The following is a 19,405-nucleotide window of genomic DNA, read 5'->3' on the forward strand; positions in this document are numbered from 1 at the left end:
GGGGGGGGGGAGTGGGCCACCAGAGCTCTATCTGAGGGGATGCTAGGGGGGCTGGAGACCCACCAGATCTTCAGCCCCCCTCGAACTTGTGTTGGGGGGGGGGGGGGGGGTTGGAGGTCCGCTGGACCTCCAGCCCCCATGTCGCTTGGCTCAGGGTGGGGGTACTACGCCACCAGGGCCATGCTGTTTGGGGTCTCATGGTCCCATGGACCTCCAAGCCCCTGTGTTTGACAGGTCTAGGTTTTTGACAGCCCAGATCTGTCAAACAAGTGTGGGAGGAGCACTTTACCCTATGATCAGAGATGACAGCGCACATAAATTTGCATGCTATTATCTCTGATCATGGGGCGGTAAAGCCCCGTGCTGTTCCAGTGCTATTTTTAGACCGCTGTTTGGACCAGCGCGGGGCTTTCGATCATCTGCCCATTAGAGGGCTCTTGCTCAGCTTAGAGAGAACAGTAAAACATTTATCAACTGATGCAAAAAACAGGCAGTACTGTGTCTATTTAAACACCACTTGCACCATCTGCAGTTCTGGGTGGGCTACAACTAACACTCATAAGCCATTTGTAGCTTCCTTTGGAACATATAATACATAGGCCAAATTTTAACAGCAGGTGCTGTGTGAAGGCTAGGATTCCTTCCCTCAGGGGTTGTGAACATTGCATCTGCAACACCTATAATGAGAAACTCATGCCTCCTGCTTAGCAGTATGCAACGCTGCCTCTCTGTCATCAAACTGGCCCCTTTTTTTCATTTTCCTAGATACATGAAATATATTAGGCTTTGTGTCTAACATAAAGTGGTCAATTTTCAGGTAGCCAATGAGCATGCAAGATAACTGGATATCTTTTATGGGGCTTTTCTGCCACATCTAACTTGCTAGGGTTTTTTTTTTGGTGAAAATATCCCTAAATCTAGCAGGACAAAATTTGACCAGCTGGACTTAACTATATTAGAGGGGTAGTTACTACTATGTGTTGAAAGAACAACACAGGACCGTTGCTATTTAACAAGAGCTAAATCAAACTCATATGAGTTATTTGCCTTCAATGCAAGTTAACTTACCACAACATAACCTAAATAATGAGATGCAAATACATGCAAAGCGCCTTGTTATTATGCAAATAGATTAAACACAGCTTTTTTTTTTTTTTACTTTGTAAGCAAGCTGTGGTATTTGTGGAAAGATAACACTAGCTCAAAGCTGGCATTATCTTTCCTCCCCTGGATCATCAGGCAACCAACCCGTGGCATGATGCTCCAATTTCTTCAAAGGGGCCGGTGCCAGTATCCTAAACCCCCACCCTCTTTGACACCTACCAGGTGTTTCCTTGGCTTGTGGGCAGGTAGGACAATTCTGTCATTTCGGCCTGCTAGTAGTCAGGTGGCTACGTAAGGACGCAAACAACTTATCTGCCAACCTTAGAAGTACTACCATGCCATTTTGAACCTGGATGCGTTCAGGGTGATTGAATAAATGTATTCCACCACCAGCCCCTTTAAGACATAGCTGTGGGAGTTACTAACCAGCAGTGCATGCAGGTAAGTGACGTCTGTGATACTTACTGCTGTAGTAAAAATGTATTATTTTATCACAGCTTAGTAACCACCTTCCCCCTTAGACGGTTAAGGCTGAAAATCTGCACTAATCAGTGGTGGAATCCCATCCTCTTTCCCACTGAGTGCCAAGACCCCCACCTACATATGATGCCACATATCATCCGAATGATAAATACCTTCCCCCTCTTCCTGTACCCAATTTCAAACATAAAATGCTGGATACTAAGCAGTAAAAAACAAGACTAAGTCTTCCTACTCACTTGCTTTCTTAGGGTTTTTCAATATCTTTTCTATAGGGAAGGCACTCTGAAATTGGGTAAAAAAATAGCAGGGAGGCAAGTCAGGATCTGGGGGACTTTTCTTCTGTATTAGTGGTTCAAGAATTGTTGGCTGAACAGATTTAGGCCTGCTTTTGCAGCATTTACATTTGTCAAGTCTCAATTAGCCAGTTAAGCATTGAATATTGTGATAATCATCTAAATTTTAACCCATTCCTGACACACCAATGAATCTATCTCCCCTTTTTGATGGGGCAAATTTGTGCACACAGTGATCTTGGGTGCCTAGAATTAGCTAGTCTAAAGGGAAGATTTTAAACCTGGTTGACTTAGAGGAGTCCTTTTACTAAGATGTGGTAAGAAATGGCCTTAGTGCGCCCTTATACGGGTCTTTCCAGTGCGCTAAGGCCATTTTTACCACAGCCGTGTAAAAGGGTAGTTTCCATTTTTTCAATATATAGCCATGTGCTAATGTTAACATTAGCGAATGCCCATTTATAAAAATTACTGTGGGAGCCCTTACCACCCCCTATTTAGGAGTAAGGGCTCCCTTGTTAATTGTGCACTAACCAGTTAGCGTATGGTAACGTAGATCAGCTAACTGGTTAGCGCAGGAATGCCCACTCTCCACCCCTGACACACCCCCTCAAAAAAAATACAAGAAAAAACAGTTACTACATACATGCCAAAACTAGCATTTTACCGTGTCCTGTGTAAAGCTATTTTTGCTGCATTAAGTGCATGTTAGTGCTTTCCGTAGTTTAGTAAAAGCAACTCTTAACCAGCTGCCAAGTAAGCCAGTAAATCAGTGGTGTAGCAATGTGGGGCCACAGGGGCCTGGGCCCCCTCAAATGTCCTCTGGACCCCTGGTTTTGCTGGTGGGGGTTCCCGACCCCCGCCAGCTGAAGCCTTGTCCAATGCCGGTCTCCAGTGCCACCGCGTTGCCTTCCCTGCTCTTTCTTCCCTCTCATGTCCTGCACGCTCGTTTTGGTGAAACTGAGCAGTTTCATTAAAAGGAGCATACAGGATGTGAGGGGGAAGAGAGCAAAGGCAGGCAATGTGGTGGCGCTAGAGACCGGCACTGGAGAAGGCTTCAGCTGGCGGGGGGTTGGGGACCCCCGCCAGCCAACGTATTGCTGCAGCAGTGGGTGGGGTGCGGCAGCAGACCAAAATTGCCCCCCACCTTGGGCTCTGGCCACAACCCTGCAGTAAATCTTTATAAAGATCATATTACAATTCTAAATGTAAAATAAATCATTGCAATTTTATATAAATCAGTATTATTACCTTGGGTCTTGCTCTGTGTAAACAATTTTGGTATATTTTTCTTTACTGAAGTCAGACAAAAAAACATGACGACACTGAAGATTCTTCTGAGTTGTGTAAAACAAAACATCAGCTGTAGCCCACTCTGAAAACAGGAAAGGGCTGGTGAATAGTAAGATCAGCATGACCTTTCCAAATTCAAGCGGAGGTTATACTAATCTCTATAAGTTTAGTGTCATTTGAGGTCCAGGAAATAGTCGGTAGAAACACCAGTTAAAAGTGCAATATTTATTCAGTACTACTACCATGAACAGACCTGGACTATTACTGCCCTTGGATAAGATGAAGGATAAGAATTTTGTACTATTTCAATCCTGTTCACAGAACTGCAATCTTGTGTACTTCTTACCAAAACTAAAAACATCTGGTATAACACATTGCACTTCAGGCAGCTTCTCAAGTTTCACCACCACACAGGTCGACTCTTCACAGGTGGAGCTTCTAAAACTGGCAGCCAAATATTTCTCGTTTGGGGATATTCTAATGCGCTGAACAGTGGCATTTGGAAAACAAAGTCCTTCAGGGCAGATTAAAAGCTCAGCATTTTCCTGTCCTGGAACTAAATTAAGCAAAATCACAATAAAATAAAAACTATAAAAACGAAGCAGCACATTGCTCACAGCGAATTAGAGTACTTAAAAATAACAGAGTCTGGTGGAACCTTATAAAGATTTATTTTATTTCAACCTTTTTAAGTACAGGCAATAGCATGCGGACATTACAATGGCAAGCTGAATAATTCCACACACAATAAAACAATGAAAAAATGCAACAGATTACAAAATGAAAAATCAGAAGAGAAATGAGGCCTATTATTTGTTAGTCTATAACCTATGCTTCCAAGTCATGGTATGTTGTACAACTCACCCCCACCACACCTTGTTGAACAGACCGCAATCTCTTCCTCTAAAAGGATAATCTTTCTATTAAAGCTATTTCTTGGCCCTGTTTTCTCTTTTGAGCTAAAGTGAGTATGCTCTTCCATCGTGGGCCTGTAGAGACCCTGGCCCTTACTCCACTGAAGTGTGGGAAATGGACCAATGACTCCAGGAGAACGGGAGATGAAATTCCAAAGAACCACTTTATTCAATGACTCGACACAAAAAAACCTGTGTTTCGGCCAGAAGGCCTGCCTCAGGAGTCTCTTAAGAGACTCCTGAGGCAGGCCTTCTGGCCGAAACACAGTTTTTTTTGTGTCGAGTCATTGAATAAAGTGGTTCTTTGGAATTTCATTGGTCCATTTCCCACTCTTTTTTTGTACTGTTATTTTTACGTGGGAGTTAGTGTTCATCCACTTAGGTGGATTACTCTCCCTTACTCCACTGAACAATTCTCTATTAGAATCTGTCATTATGACTTTTTATTTAGATTTAGCGCACATCTTTTTCAGAAGAAGCTCAAGATGAATTACATTCAGGTACAGTAGGTATTCTATTCCTAAACATGTACTAAACTACAAGAAAAAGCACCAATTATGCCCTATAATTTAATACATTGAAATAAGAAAACAAACTAATCGAGACAGCTTACCATTCTTTGACGGTAAACGAAATATACAGCCATCTTCTTCAAAGTATACAAAATCACCAAGCCTTACCTGCTAAATATCAAAAATAAATATTTCATCCACATATATACATACAGTCTCGATTATCTAACCTTCACTAATCCAGCCATCCAGCATAGCCGACAGACCCCCTCCCCCTCCATGGCATCATCAAGACGCAAGCAGGTTCTCTTCCCGTTTTCATGTATGAAAGGGAAAGGGAATGGTACTTGATATACCTACCGCCTTTCAGTGTTTTTTTGCAACTGCATTCAAAGTGCTTTACATAGTATATACAGGTACTTATTTATACCTGGGGAAATGGAGTGCCAAGTGACTTGCCCAGAGTCACATGGAGCTGCAGTGAGAATTGAACCCAGTTCCCCGGGATCAAAGTCCGCTGCACTAACTACTAGGCTACTCCTCCACTGCACAGTGAAATGGGATTTTATAAAATTTTCCTGCCAATTATGTGGGCAAACTGATACACATACACATTGTATGCACATAAATTTACTCAGACTGAGTGGAGGCTTTTTGGGAGTGGGGTTAGGGAGGGGGTTGTCTTTACATGCACTCTTCATGTGCACAAATTAACAAGAGAAAATTTATGCGTGCTAAAATCTAGGAATAAGCATATGCACATAAATTTTCACCGAGGAAATATGCTCTTACTTTTGTTTTGAAAATTTGTCAGTACCTGCACAGGAAAAACTATGTGCAAATTATTTATGCATTCACACACTTATAAAAGTACCTCTATAATGTTTATAACACTCGCCAACTTACAGCTGTGTTACTAATCCAAGTATCACAGCTGCGAAGGTCAGAAATAAATATCCTCAGGAACACTAGACATTAAATCAATTTGGAAGTTCACTAGAAGAGACGAAGGCTGGTCTCAAAGTTAGTAGGTTATTTTATTTAGTTCTCTGTTAAGATATTTTTTGATTTATTAGGTTTAATTTTTTTTTCACTTTGGGGGCAATATCATCAAGATCATGCCCTATTTGGGAAATAAAACACTCTTAACACAGGACCCCCCCCCCCCCAAATTTTCAGGTTAAAAAGTATATGAAACAGCATGGATGAATGCACGTGCCTAATATGGGTGACCAAATACTTTACGCAGTAGTAATTATACCAGACAGCAAGAGTTGGAGCTTTCCTTTGCCAAAATCTGTTCTGATTTTCAATGCATGGATATAATGCCCCAACACTTAGTCCCATGGACACAGGAATGTGCTAAGTTTCTTCGCCCCCCCCCCACCCCAATCTTTGAAAGAGGATTCTATGATCTTCAGGTGGCCAAACAGGTAGAAAAGTCAACGGCAAAAGCTAGAAGATTGCTTGGGTGCACAGGGAAAGAAATGACCAGTAGGAAAAAGGAGGTGATGATGTCCCTGTATAAGACTCTGGTGAGACTTCATACAGAATATCGTGTACAATTCTGGAGACCACACTTTCAAAAGATATAAACAGGATGGAGTCGATCCAGAGGGTAGCTACTAAAATGGTCAGTGGTCTTCATCCTAAAGCCTGTGGGGACAGACTTAAAGATCTCAATATATATACACTTTGGAAGAAAGGTGGGATAGGGGAGATATAATAAATGAACAGGAGGCGAGTCTCTTTCAATTGAAAGGAAGCTCTGGAATAACAGGGCATTGGATGAAGGTAGAAATGGGACAGACTCATAAGCAACCTGAGGAAATACTTCAAGGAAACGGCGGTGAATTCGTGGAACGGCCTCCCGGTGGAGGTGGTGGAAATGAAAACTGTATATGAATTTAAGAAAGCTTGGGACATGTACGCAGATTCTCTAAGGGAGTGAAAGGGATGGGCAGACTGGATAGACCATGTGGTCTTTATTTCCCTTTATTTTAATAAGAACAAAAAGTGGAAAAGCAAAAAATTATTGATCTAGACTAAGGAGGATTCCCGCTGTTAGAATAACGACACAGCGGAGTGGTGTAGTTTATGAAGCAAAAGAATTAATAAACACACCGGAAATCTGAAGTCAAGATTATTATATTTATCAAAAAGTCTGTGTTGATAAGTGTAAAGTGCCATAGTGGTATTAATATGTTTCTAAGTGGAAATCCCAGAGAGAAGATTTGACAATAGTTTTCTAAATCAGTAGTCAATCTCCAGAGTCAAATTTGGAGTCTATTTTTTTTTTTTAACTTTTATTGTCTAAAATTTCTGACTATAAAATACCAGGAAAAAATAATCCTCTGTTTCAAGTACTGTTAAATACATATTTCTATAAGTACTTTATTTAGCCTTAGACACAATACGTTGAATCTAACAGCTCCATTAAATTCAAAAATAGAGAACTGTTGCTAGTTTATACTAAGATAACAGTATTTGAGTGATAAGAACTTGGTTGATCAGTTACTTGAGTTATTAAAATTTCATTCCTGGAGGTCGCAGGATCCATCAGTGGAGAAAATACCATTGCAGCTACACTTCTAGAAGGGAAAAGTTATCAATATGTGCTGGCCTAGTCTGGAGAGGACAAACAAGCACAGTGTGGCATCAGCACAACTCTAGTCTGGGCCCAGGGAGGGCAGTAGTACCTGAGGACCAGAATGGAAACTAAAGCAAGCAGAGTTGCTTAGTGTAATGGAGGTTCTCCATAGGCAGCAGGATAAAATCTGCCACCATAGTGAAAAATGTCTGATGACACCAAGACAAATAGATGTGTACAAGATTTTTCCAAGCATGCACAGTCTCCACACAGGTATTCCTGTGAAAGCCTCCTCAGTATGACAGCAACCTGAGTATCAACATGTTAGGGGTTCTGTGACTGAACGTGTGGCTGATACATCCTGCTATCTATGAAGAACCGCCATTTCAGGCAAGCAACTCTGCTTTCTCTCAATGAACAGAATGAAAGCAGTCAACTAGTGGGGGACACCCAAACTAAGAAAAGGATGTCAAAAGAGGTAGCAGAGTATCAATATCAATATATTGTTTATATACCACTGTATCCCCATGGTTTACAGAAATCAATAGGCAATTATCATTAGCATAGGGAGGTTGTACCAGGTTTGCATGGGGCCTCAATAATCATACAGTAAATTTTTCAGTTTCTTTCTAAAAGAGAGATAGGACGGTTCGAGGTGTATTGTAGTAGGTAGTTCCAGAATGGAATGACTATAAACGAAAATAGGTCATTAAAGAAGTTGAAAAGGCAGACATTTTTGATACTTAGGGGGCAGAATATCAGAAAATGTTGCAGTCATGCAGTGCCCAAATAAGAAATCTTTAAAGATATTGATCTACATTTCCGAGGTTCGTCCGTATACAACTCGGAATAGAACACAAGCAGCTTTAAACTGGATTCTCTTCTAAATGGGGAGCCAGTATAGAAGTTTTAAGCAGGGCGAGACTCTATCATATTTTTTAAGTCTGAAAAAAAGGCAGGCAGATGTATTTCGGACAAGTTGGAGCTTGGACATTAATTTAGCTGAGATATCTAGATAAAGAGCATTGCAGTAGTCAGTGTGAGAGAGAACAAGCATTTGAACAAGTAAAGCTAAGTATGACTGGTCAAAGTAGGATCTGGTTAGTCTTAGCTGTTTAAGTTTGTAGAATTTATTTTTGCCACTATTGATTGATTTGTGGTTTGAAAGACAGTGAGGATTCTAGAGTGACTCCTAGTACCTTGGAATTTTCCTCCACTAGTATAGATGGGCCGAGGATAAGGTTAATATATTTGGGGTGGAAACATTTGGGGTCTGAAACCATAACAGTTTGGGGTTTTGCTTGTGTTTAGCTTTAGCAAGTTCTCTGTGGCCCAGTTTTGAATGTGGTCTATGCAGGTAGAAAGTCTGGAGATGGTTTCTGATAGGTAGGTGAGAGCTGGTGTTAGCATGAAGATGTCATCTGCATATGAAAGTAGAAGTTTGTCTTTTTGCAGATTAATGTTCTTAATGGACGACATGAACTCGTTGAAAAGGAGCGGTGGGAGAGGGAAGACCTGTGGCACACTGCAAGATGGTTTCCAAAATTGTGACATCTCATTGTTCTTACAGACACAGTAGCTTCTTTTGACCAAGAAATCATGGAACCGGTTAAGCACTGATCCCGAAAATTCAATCTCACTCAGCTTTTCCAGTAGAAGATCGTAATCTACTGTGTTGAAGGTGGCAGAGATGTCAAATTATAGTAATAATGTTTCTCTGCCCAGTGATAACTGTGATTTCACATAGGAGGTCAGAACCAGCAGTAGGATTTGTGTGTTATGGGCTATCCTAAATCCGAATTGATTAGGAAGTAAGTAGGAGTGGTCGTCGAGGTATTTCAAGAGTTGTTGGCATGCTCGTCACCAGGCGGTAACTGGCAGGCATCGTTAGATCTAGGCCTCCTGCCTTTGGGATGGGAGTCAAAGCTATTTGGCCCATCTCTGTGAGAAGAGTGCCCTTGTTTAACAAATTGTTGATCATATCTGTTATCCAGAAGGTAATAGGGGGAGGGATCGAGGAGAAGAGGTGAGAGGGGCATGTATATAGTGTGCAGTGGGAGCACACTACACACATACAGGCCAGTTTTTTTTTGTAGGTAAGGAACTTCTTTAGAGATCGGTGTGAAAATAATGACATTGTTCTGTGTCCAAGAAGTATTTGCCTCAAATAATTTAGTATGGAGGACTTTGATCTGTCCATCAAGCTCCGATCGGATCTGAATGATTTTATTTTCGAAAAGTCAGCTAGTGCTTGTGGTGTTAGGTTTGATGTTTGGTTTGCAGGTTGGCTTGTAGGGGAAGAAATCAGGTCTTTGACTATGCGAATAGTCTTTTGGTGTTAAAACAGATATCATTTATAAGTTTGGAGTAGAAAGTTCTCCTGGTGTCAGCAGTTTTCTTTTTATATGCTTTGAACTGAAACTTCCAGGCGTATCTTTCAGCAGGTTATTTGCTTCTTCTCCAAAGTTTTTCTAGGTGGTGACATTCAGTTTAGACAGTTCAGGGGTGTACCAATGAGCGGGTCTCCTCATAGTAATGTTTCTCACTTTTAGTAGGGCTCTCTCATCTAATACTAATGTAGCTAGCGAGTCCCAGTGATTTTTCATTTTGATGGTTTCTAGAGGCAAACTGCTTTGGTTTAGGGCTATTGTTGACCAGAATGCCTCTCTGTTGATTTTACTTCTGGATTGAATCGATTTGGGGAAATTCCGGTGAATTGGTTTAAATATAAATTTAATACTGCCTCCAGTAGGTAGTGAACTGACCGCGGTACAGCCCTCCAGGTAGGAGAATCTGCTAGGTATGGAGGGAAAACTCTCAGGAAATCAAGGGTATGATCTTTTTCATGAGTGGAGACCATGATACCATAGGATAATTCCCAGGATGTCAAGAAAGTTTTAAAGTTAGTTATGTTAGAGATCTGTGTCATCTTCCATGTGTAGATTCAGGTCACCTACAATGATGACCCTGTAGAATTGGCAGAAGATTTGAGCAATAAACTCCAGTAGTATGGGTTCCACTTTGGGCCAAGAACCGGGTGATCAGTAAATCAATAGAAGACCAATGGAGTTGGAGGAGATTGTTTCGTCTTGAAGTTTGCATAGCATTAGTTCCACTTTGAGTAAGACCATAGATTTAACCGTGGTAAGGTGAAGAAAACTCTTACAGACTACTGCCGGCCCTCCTGGTTTTCCCAAACGAGGGGAGTTTAAGATTTTATATCCCCAAGGACAGAAATATGGGATGAGAGGGCTGCTGGTTTCTGGCAGCCAGGTTTCAGCCAGAAACATAACACTTAACTCTTAGGATGTTATCAGATCTTTCAATAGTTGCAGCTTGTTGCATACTGATGTAATATTAATGTATTTAAACGATACTGGAGTGGTGGTCCTGGAAGTGTGGTCCAACAGGGCACACTTGATTGGTTTTAGGTGGTCTGTCTTTCTGTGCAGGTAATGTATATTCTCGGTATGTCCTTAAAGATGGTTTCAATCTGACAGTGGAATATAAAAAAGCAGTCAATGAGGCCTCTTAACTAGAAAGTTGCTCTTCCAGGGTTTATGATTGTGCCAAACAGTATATAATACTGGAATGTTTTTAATCAGCGAGTCATTGCTATCAGTGGTGGCCACATTAGGAAGACCCAGAAGTACTAGCAGTAGCAACCAAGACCAGCGCATTGTTGTAGCAGAAGATATAGCATTCTTGAGAAGAACAACAAGTTGATTGTGCAGGTTTCACAAGAAAGCAGTTAGTGAGTTTGAACAAGGTGTTTGAGATATTTACAAGTTACAGGTGGAATCTCCTGCGATGTTGCATCCCAAGTCATGTGAGATTATCAGAATTACAGGCAGGAATTGTTCAAGGCAATGAGGAGTAAGCTTGGAAGATATAAGCAAGAGTTGGGGATCTCAGATGAGTAGGGTCAAGGCAGCAGGAGGACCAGTGGGAACTAAGATCAGTTGGAGCATGTGCAGCACTGATGCAGGCAGGAACTAGGAACAGCTGGAGCATGTGCAGAGCTACAATTAGAGCATCAAAGATGTAGGCGTGAACTGGGGACTGAAACACAATCAGAACTAATATGAATAGAAATGAAAAGTGTGCTTTTCACTAAGCCATCAGGGATATAGGTTTGACTGAGATCAGCTGGTGTGTGAGACAATGCAGGCGGATTGAACTGCTAACATCCTAACATTCCTCAGAGCGTTGTCAAAGCTCTTTGTGGTGTTTGGGTCGGTGTTGTGTTCGTCTCACTTGTGATCCTATGTGAGTGGTCAACGCAGCTACAACCACTGTTGCCTCAACTGGTTCCAACTTTGTCCTCCCAGCTCCACTTCACGGTTGTGGAGGTGTTTATTTCATGGCTGTGGGGGCGTCTCAGGCTCCTTATGCACTGGTTCTTGGTTAGGGTTGGTGATTCGGGAAGTGTGGTGGTGTCTTGGAGCTTTAGTTGTGTTGAGTCCTGGGATAATAGATGGCGTCTTGGGAGTGTGAAGGCATCTCGGGTACCTTATTACACTAGTCCTTGGATGGGAGAATTTGGGAACAGCGGCTCAGGGAGTGGAGGGGTGGCTTGGGAACCTGATTGTGCTGGTACAGCGGAGTTTACTCACAGACTGGATCTGAATGTCCGATTTCCCTATGGGCCTGTCACTTACCGCAGTCTCACAGCGGTGTGCTGGGTGTGGGCGCTCTCTGAATGGGTGCTTGGTTTGCAGGTGCTGCTCGGGATGCCAACTCTTCTTTAGGGCTGATTATAGTTCACAAGACAGGTCTCCCTCGTGATGGGAGACTATGGGTCTGTCACTTCCGTGATCTTGCAATGGTTTGCCGGGAGCTGGGTGTTCTCTGTGTGGGCGTGTGTTCCATAGGTGTTCCTTGGAATGCTGATTTTTCTATTCGGCTGATTGCCATGCACAGGGGAGATCTCCCTTGCAACAGTAGAGAGATTGGCTTTCCACTCCCTAGCTCTGCAGCCTCAGATTGTTTTGGGTCATACTGCGACACACTGGGGGGTTGTGAAGGTCCAGTATGGGGATGGATCTTAATCTTTGTGCCTGATTGGGGGGGCCTTAGTATTCAGCTTTGTTTGCCTCAGGATTAGGCTTGAATCTGGCAAGTGTGGTTGGAGCTACTACTTAACATTTCTACAGCGCTACTAGGGTTACGCAGCCCTGTATAGTTTAACAAAAAGGACAGTCCCATCTCACTCAGTGGCCATCTTCAATAGTAGGCTGTTCAGAGAGTTGAAACATGCTGCTTATTTAATCCCTTGAAATCTCATTTTCAGTGAGCAACCCAGAGCAAAAAAATGTTGTTTGTGAAAGTTGAAGCCATTATGCAAAAATGCTCTTTAGAACAGATTGGCCAAGAATATTTTCCTTTATGGATACACTGTCTAATGGTAGTGGGAAGTGAACATATGTATATGTGATCAAGTTGCAGCCTCACAGTTGATTGGAGTCTAGATGAGCTATCAAAGTTGTCATGGGTATGACCTGATGTGCCCCAGCTGTCTTGTAGATCTAGTCCTGCTCACATATAACACAATTCAAGTCAGTTTGTTTTCCAGTTAGAAAGGGCTCTCTGACATTGCAAAGGTCAGTTTATTTGGATCAAAGGAAATAAAAGAGTCTCTTGATGATGTAGTTGCGTTCTTTTCATACAGTACGCTAACGCATTTTTGCAGTCCCAACATGTGAAAGGCTTCTTTATCCTTTATACACATTAAGATACGGAAAATATGTAGGCAAGATGATACTCAGTGGAACCAGGACACCATATTTGGAATGACTTTGGAATGAATTGTCAGTACCAATCTGTTGCAGAAAAACTGTAGATATGAAAGGTAAGGCATTAATTCTTGTAGTTCATTATTCTACATATGTGGATGTAAAAAGCCCTAAGAACACAACCTTCTATGAAAGAAATTTTAAGGCTTGTTAACTCCTGGGGCTCAAACAGTGCTTTTATTAGCTGAGTAATGGCCACATTCTTTGAAGAACTACTTATGTCAGGTTTTCGATGTGCCAACCCACTCAAACCTAGATATAACGGGTTGAAGAGTTAAGAACCCTCTTATAATACTAAAGGTAGGCCACAATTGCAAAGAGGTGAACTTTCATTAAATTGGTTTAAACCTGATTTTGACAAGAGAAGATACTTCTCTTTCATCACCTTAAGATACTTAAGGTGATGAAACAGACCATTTGAAAGAATCTTGTTGATTTCAAGAGCACATAATAGAAAATTTCCTCTATTTATTGCATGCTACAACAGAAAATGTCCTGGGAAGAGACTATCTCAAATAGATTATTCTTCTGACTCATTTGCTTGGTACTTGAACATCTCTTTCTTTTTCTACACGATTCACAGAGTAATCACTTCAGACTGACACCTCTAAGATCAATGCTGTTCTGGTGTTTTTTTTTTGCTTTTACTACTTTGTCCAGTTACCTTGCATATAGCTTTTAATCAATTGGAATATGATCATAACCTCTTCATTCTCCATAATTCTCTTAAGGTCATGTTCTCAGTGTTTTTCTGGTACAGCAATGTTATAATGTTTACAAAGTTCCCAACTGATGAGATGTGCCACCTTGTTGTGCCTTTCTGTACAAAAATTTTCTGCCATCAGAACTTTGCAGCTAGTCTTTCTATGCTTGCTGTAAACCATTTCGTCTAAAATCCGCTGTCTTGAGCTGCAACTATCAATTGCTAAATCCTTAGGTTTCAATTCACTTTTCCTTAACCATTCATGTGTCCAGATGTTGATCAATGAATAGATCCTAGAGTAATACTTTGCATTTCTCACTATATTTATACATCTGCCACTTATTTTTCCTCATTTGCTTATCTAATTCTTTTAAGAGTTTTTTTCTCTTCCTTTGCAAATTATTTTTCCGCCCTTTCTTTTGGTGCTGGTGGATTCTCACTCATTTTCTACTCGTTGGAACACTTGTCCAAGTTTAATGATTGAGATGGATTCTGGCCAGGAATAACCACTTTATGGTTATTCCTGCCCACTGATGTTTCAGATAAGTGCCTGTTTTACTGTGTTTAAGATTGTAAAGACAATTATTAAATTTACTAATTTTTGGCACATTACAAACACTAAGTTGGGCACTAGACACTAGTTTCATAGAAACGCAAGACCAACGTGTATATGCTAAAGAATGCCACGGTGAACCATTAAGTGCCAAACAAAACAAAAGTGGCAACAGAGAGTCTCACTGAAATATGCCTCGTTAGGATCTTTATTTATTTAGATTTTGATGTTAGGAAAGACAAATATTGCAGGGGGAGTGGGGGTTGCCAAATTTTCATGGTAAATGATGTATTTGATTAATCCAGGGTTTATTATGTACAATTTACAAGGCAATTTATTATCCAGGAAAGTGAGATGCTATCAAAGGCTTTCTTATAGTCAATCCATCTATACTGAGATTTCTGCTTTTCTTAGCACTGGCCATAATAGCTTTATTCACTGGTCCTTGGCTCCATATGCTCCCTATTTACTGCCTCTCTCTTCTATTGCTAACATGTTATTAGAGATCGTATGATTATATATTCTATCGGCATCTATTGCAGTGAATAGCTTACAGATTGTACGTAGACAAGTTACATGTCTGCAATTTTTGAGAATGTTTACTTGGATCTCTCTTAGGAAGAAAAAGTGCTCTGCCTCTTGTTAGCTGTTTTGGTGTTAAGTTTGGCTGCCTGACCAATTGATTTTTGCAATCTGTCAGGTCTTGGTAGAGTGGTTGTTAACTGCTTGAATCAAAAACTGGTCACTCCATCTGAGCCAGGGTTTATTTAGTCTAGGGCTCTTTTCAGCCTATTTTCATGCTACTTATGTGGAGTTGCCATGTAGGTTACTGAGGCACCTTCAGATTATTCAAAATGCAACAGCACGAATGATAAGGAGATGTCCAAAACGGAAATCAGCATCCTCTTTGTTGACCATCTTGTACTGCTTTGCTGGTGAAAGCCAGGATCCTGAGAGTGAATGGACTGCCCTACTTACACAAAGGGCTAAAGTACTACATAACTGGTTCAGTATTAAGGTCTAGCCAGATGTTGCATTCTGTGCTCTCTGTGATTAAAGAAACAAGGAAAGTAAGACTTTGAGCTCGAGACTTTTAGGCCTTTTTTCCCAAATTATGGAATCAACTTCAGGAGAAGCTAAGTTTACAGTAGGGAATTACAATCTTAACCCTTTCCTAGGTAAATTGCTGGTTTATGCTGTATTTTTCATTAATGGAGGAAGGTGGGAAACAAAGAGGGGCATAATTGAAAGGGACGTCCTCGTTTTGATTTGGATGTCCTCGCAAAACGTCCCCATCCAGGGGCGGGGAAACCCGTATTTTTGAAACAAGATGGACGTCCATCTTTCGTTTCAATAATAAGGTCAGGGACGCCCAAATCCTGAAATCTGGTCATCCTTAGAGATGGTCGTCCCTGATTTTCGGCGACAATTTAAACCCAAGACGTCCATGTCAGAAGCGACCAAATGTAAGCCATTTGGGTTGTGGGAAGAGCCAGAATTTCTAGTGCACTGGTCCCCCTGACATGCTAGGACATCAAACGGGCACCCTAGGGGGCACTGCAGTGGACTTCATAAATTGCTCCCAGAAACATAGAACCTTGTGTGCTGAGCCCCCCAAACCCCCCTACCCACAACTGTACACCACTACCATAGCCCTTACAGGTGAAGGAGGGCTCAGTTTCCTCCAGAAACGTAACAGGTAAGGGGGATGGGCCTGGGTTCGCCTGCCTGAAGTGCACTGCACCCACTACAACCTCTACAGGGACCTGCATACTGCAGTGGACCTGAGTATGACATCCGAGGCTGGCAATCAATATTTTGAAAGATGTTTTTTGAGGGTGGGAGGGGGTTAGTGACCACTGGGGGAGTAAGGGGAGGTCATACCTGATTCTCTCCGGTGGTCATCTGGTCATTTCGGGCACCTTTTTGTGCCTTGGTCGTAAGAAAAACATGACCAGGTAAAGTCGTCCAAGTGTTCGTCAGGGACGTCCTTGTTTCTTTTGATTATGGGTCGAGGACGTCCTAGTGTTAGGCACGCCCATGTCCCGCCTACGCTACGCCTCTTATATGCCCCCTTGAACTTTGTCCATCCCTGCGATGGAAAGCAGTTGGGTTGCCCAAAATTGGCTTTCGATTATACCGATTTGGACGACCCTGTGAGGACGTCCATCTTCCAATTTATGTCGAAAGATGGGCGTCCTTCTCTTTCGAAAATGAGCCCAATAGGGTACGTGTATCAAGTTTTCATAGATGTTAGTTTAGACTTAATTTTAATTTGTTATATTTTGAAAAATTTTTATAGTGCTGTACACTGTCTGGACATTACTGGAAGTGAAAAAGTGGACGCAAATGTTTTAAATAAATAAATTTATTGTAGGACATTCTGTCGGATTGTTTACTAGAAGCCATTAGTTTTCTGAATTTAACATTTTGGTGTTTATTTATGAAAACATGCACTACTGCAAGTTAATATGTTTTGGAGATCATTTTAGAAGGGCTAAGTACCATTCACACATGCGAAAAAGCCCATTAATATGTGTGTTTACACATGTGAAAGGCCTCTTATAAAAATTAGTTCATGCCTATAAGTAGGTGTGGTGCAAGCCAGCACACATTTGTACAGTAGGCATGCTCAGGGAAGGAATCTGAACGGAGCTGTGAATTATGCATGTATTTTATAAAATATGCTTGTACATTACACATCGACATTCAGACTTGCTCTGGATCAGTGCCCATGAACTTAGTGCTAATTTTGTAGAATCTGTGCTAGTCTTTTAAGGAAGGAAAGGGGTGGGATTTGATATACCATCTTTCTGTGGTTATAATCAAATTGGTTTACATATTATATACAGGTACTTATTTTGCACCTGGGGTAATGGAGGATTAAAGTGACTTGCCTAGTGCCTACGTGTCTTTATAAAATTGGGAAAAAAATAGGTGCCTTCCTACCCCATTAACCCAGCATCCTGTTGTAAGCTTATCCTCTTGGGGGTAATTTTATAAAGTTGTTTTCACACAGGTGGATAAACACACGTGTAACATGGTTCTTTAAAATTGAGTCAAGCATAAAAGTATGCATGATAGAATGCATTTGTGTACTTTTACTGTAGGCGTTGCCATGGGCACAGTCCAAGCAGTCAGAAAGTATATACATAAATTATAAAATACCTTAATTTACACGCATCTTCAATAAGCTAAATGAGGCATAATGCCCACGCCTACAATGTAAAGGCAAATTCCGTAAAAAGAGATAACAGACGGCTTGGAGAACACCTAACCTAGGCACCCTGCTATAAAATTATTCTCCACATATGCTACAGACTTTGAATATTAGCAACAGAAATCTATATACTGTAATCTCACTACTGTAAATTTGCCGGTTTTAATCATCAGACAGTAGATCATAAAATTCAGTGGACATTTTGTTATATAGGAATACGGCCAGTCATATAGACACTGGTGTTATTGGCCATATGCATGCTGATCAACATAGTATAAGATTATTGATCACTTATACTGTTTGTCATAGGACAGTTGGTAATAACATAACATGACATAAGAGTAAATAAAGAATACAGAAAGACAACAATAATTAGGTATAAAAGATACAAAATAAAGACTTGATACAAAGTCATTGTGATATGGTTGGAAATAAAATATCAAATTTACAACTCAATCATTTTCATACAGTATCAGTTTTGTGATATAAATGCCATACTATGTAAGTGATTATGGTGCTCATTTTCAAAGTACATAGACTTATAAAGTTCCACATGTAACTTTGTAAGTCTATGTGCTTTGAAAATTAGCTTCTTTATCAGTTTTACCGTATATTGCAACTGTCTTCTGCACAAGCTTTTTCAGTAACGATAGCGCTTCACTGATTCCAGCTTAACACCTGATGATGCTTACAAAAATGATACCCTCCGTTGAATTGATTCTTCTGCAATCCAGTCAAACTTCCAAAGTACTGTATGACTGTACTGCAAAAGAGCTTGTAAACCAAAATGCTAGCCATTCACAATGTTATTTGTGCAACCCAGTCCATCTGCTGCTGATTCGTATTGATTCCATGTTTCAATCCTAAAAGGCGGGGGTGCATATGCATTATCATGACCCCGTCGTTGTCAGCCTCTGATACACATGTGTTCAAAATAAGTTAAGAGTTCGTCCATATGTTCTATCTGAGGGATAGTTTCTACAAGGAGGTCATACGCTAGTGCGACATCTCTTACAGGCACATATGCAAAGGCAGAAAGACACCTAACAGATCCAAGGACGTTGTCATTGCTCTTGTAAGCAGTCTTCATGCCTATGTCACTAACCTTACATAGAATACTCTCAGCTAAATGAAAATAACACCCTGTTATCCTTGCTAAAGGGTAGGATTCTTCGAATGTGGACATCACTCCAGTTTCAAAGTCTGTCAGTATAAGTATTGGACAAGTAGAAGGAATCAGTCGTTTTATATCTTGAAATAGGTAATTATATGTTGAATGCTGTTTATCAGTAGCAATTGTCTCATCAAAACCAGGAAAACATTAGCCTACCGCTAGTATTGTGCTGAATTTCTATTTTTGTTAAAGGGCACCCTCAGATATTCCCACTATAATAAGCACACAGTATGTCTCCGTAGCTTAGTGGTGTAGCACTTCATTCATCGGGTTGCTCTGTTTTTTTTTATATATTATTATTTTTATTTTGTTAGAAACATCATGTCCCAATAAAAGTGCTATCAGACTGGTGAAAATATTTTTTATATATGTTTGTTTTTTTCTTTTAAAAAAATTCTTATGCCCCACCAGTCCAAAATAAGTGCTCACTATTCACATGCTCACTGCCTCATTGATTAATACTGTTATCTCAACATGTATAATGGTATAAGGCAGCTACTATTTAAACATAAACAATCACTTATCTGAGTCATGCATCTGGAGCTTCTCATCATGGCTGCATTGTTGTCGCAATATATATCTCCTTATTCCACCATATAACTGGGGATCACATTCTAGTCCTTCGCCTTCCCCTGAACAGTTTATCAGTAGCAGACAGTATAAACCAGCTGGATTACATCAGTCAGCAAATTGAAAATGAATAGAATACAGTTGGAAAAATAATGCAGGTACTACCTTGAATGTTCCATCTCTAATCCATAGTGTAGACCGAGT

At 40.8% G+C, this 19,405-nt stretch overlaps 1 protein-coding gene across 1 annotated transcript in view; it reads right to left on the reverse strand.

Moving 5' to 3' along the window:
- LOC115459071 (prolyl endopeptidase-like) overlaps window positions 1-19,405 on the reverse strand; it is a gene marked incomplete at its 3' end in the record, with an annotated part of 63,087 nt that overhangs the window by 29,982 nt on the left and 13,700 nt on the right. The window contains 3 exon segments of the mRNA XM_030188936.1: window positions 3,129-3,252; window positions 3,517-3,726; window positions 4,698-4,764. Coding sequence (XP_030044796.1) covers window positions 3,129-3,252; window positions 3,517-3,726; window positions 4,698-4,764 — 401 coding nt within the window.

The sequence above is a fragment of the Microcaecilia unicolor genome, unplaced genomic scaffold (assembly GCF_901765095.1).
Source record: "Microcaecilia unicolor unplaced genomic scaffold, aMicUni1.1, whole genome shotgun sequence".
NCBI classification, from domain to species: domain Eukaryota; kingdom Metazoa; phylum Chordata; class Amphibia; order Gymnophiona; family Siphonopidae; genus Microcaecilia; species Microcaecilia unicolor.